General features: G+C 37.3%; 1 protein-coding gene across 1 annotated transcript in view; it reads left to right on the top strand.

Annotated features, from left to right (window-relative positions):
- Positions 1–812, top strand: part of LOC119586363 — a 7,214-nt gene that overhangs the window by 5,409 nt on the left and 993 nt on the right. Inside the window, exon 7 of the mRNA XM_037935075.1 lies at positions 264–812. This exon is cut by the window's right edge and continues 993 nt beyond it. Within this exon, the coding sequence (XP_037791003.1) occupies positions 264–606 (343 nt within the window). The 3' untranslated portion in view covers positions 607–812. The remainder of the gene's footprint in view (positions 1–263) is intronic.

Raw genomic sequence — 812 nt, 5'->3', positions numbered from 1 at the left:
GTTACACTTCTTTAGTTATGTTGGTAAATCATACTGTTGCATATTCCAGCTTCACTGTAATGGAAAGGACTCACTTAAAATGAGTTGGAATGTGTCTCACATACGCTGTGATATACTTTATATTCGGTTATATGTTATAATTATCATATATCATGATTTTCAACTGCCAAAGTTCTAGCTAAAACAATAGAATATTGTAATAGAGTCACATGTGTATCTCATTTAAAAGACTATATACTTACTTTGCATTATCTGCTTTTCAGGTATGACAAAAAGCCACTTTTCCGTTACTCAGGGTGCCACCATTATGACGCTTCAGCATTCAATGTTGCCTTAGGGGTCATGTTCTCATATGACACTCGACTTTACCTGGCAGCCACATCGCCCTTCACACGTGTGTTGCAGAAAGCTCAGCAGGAGGTAGAAAATGTGCCAGGAGAGGAGAGTTTGAACACGTCCAGTAGAGACAACTCAAGTAGGAAGTATAATCTTAAGAAACTTGAAAAGCTCAGTGGTTCAGATGCATCTAACAGTGGGTCATCCTTCAGAATAGTTTCCCAAAACACATCACAAACATCTGCCAAGAAGGAAACTTTGGAAAAGTAAGCAAAAGAAAGTGAAGGGTCATTGGATAAAATGTGGAACATGTAGATTGGGCAATAATGGTTGAAAATTATTTGAAATTATTTTTTTTATATAGTGTTCGGAGCTTTTTGATTTTTGATATCTCTCCTGGGAACAGTAATCAAGCCAGCTAAGTTACCTTTGACTACTGTGAAACTCTTACATAGCTGTGGCTGAATGCACTAGTG

Source organism: Penaeus monodon, chromosome 21 (assembly GCF_015228065.2).
Source record: "Penaeus monodon isolate SGIC_2016 chromosome 21, NSTDA_Pmon_1, whole genome shotgun sequence".
NCBI classification, from domain to species: domain Eukaryota; kingdom Metazoa; phylum Arthropoda; class Malacostraca; order Decapoda; family Penaeidae; genus Penaeus; species Penaeus monodon.
The sequence above is the reverse complement of the archived record's forward strand: the minus strand, read 5'-3'. Positions and strand labels throughout refer to the sequence as shown.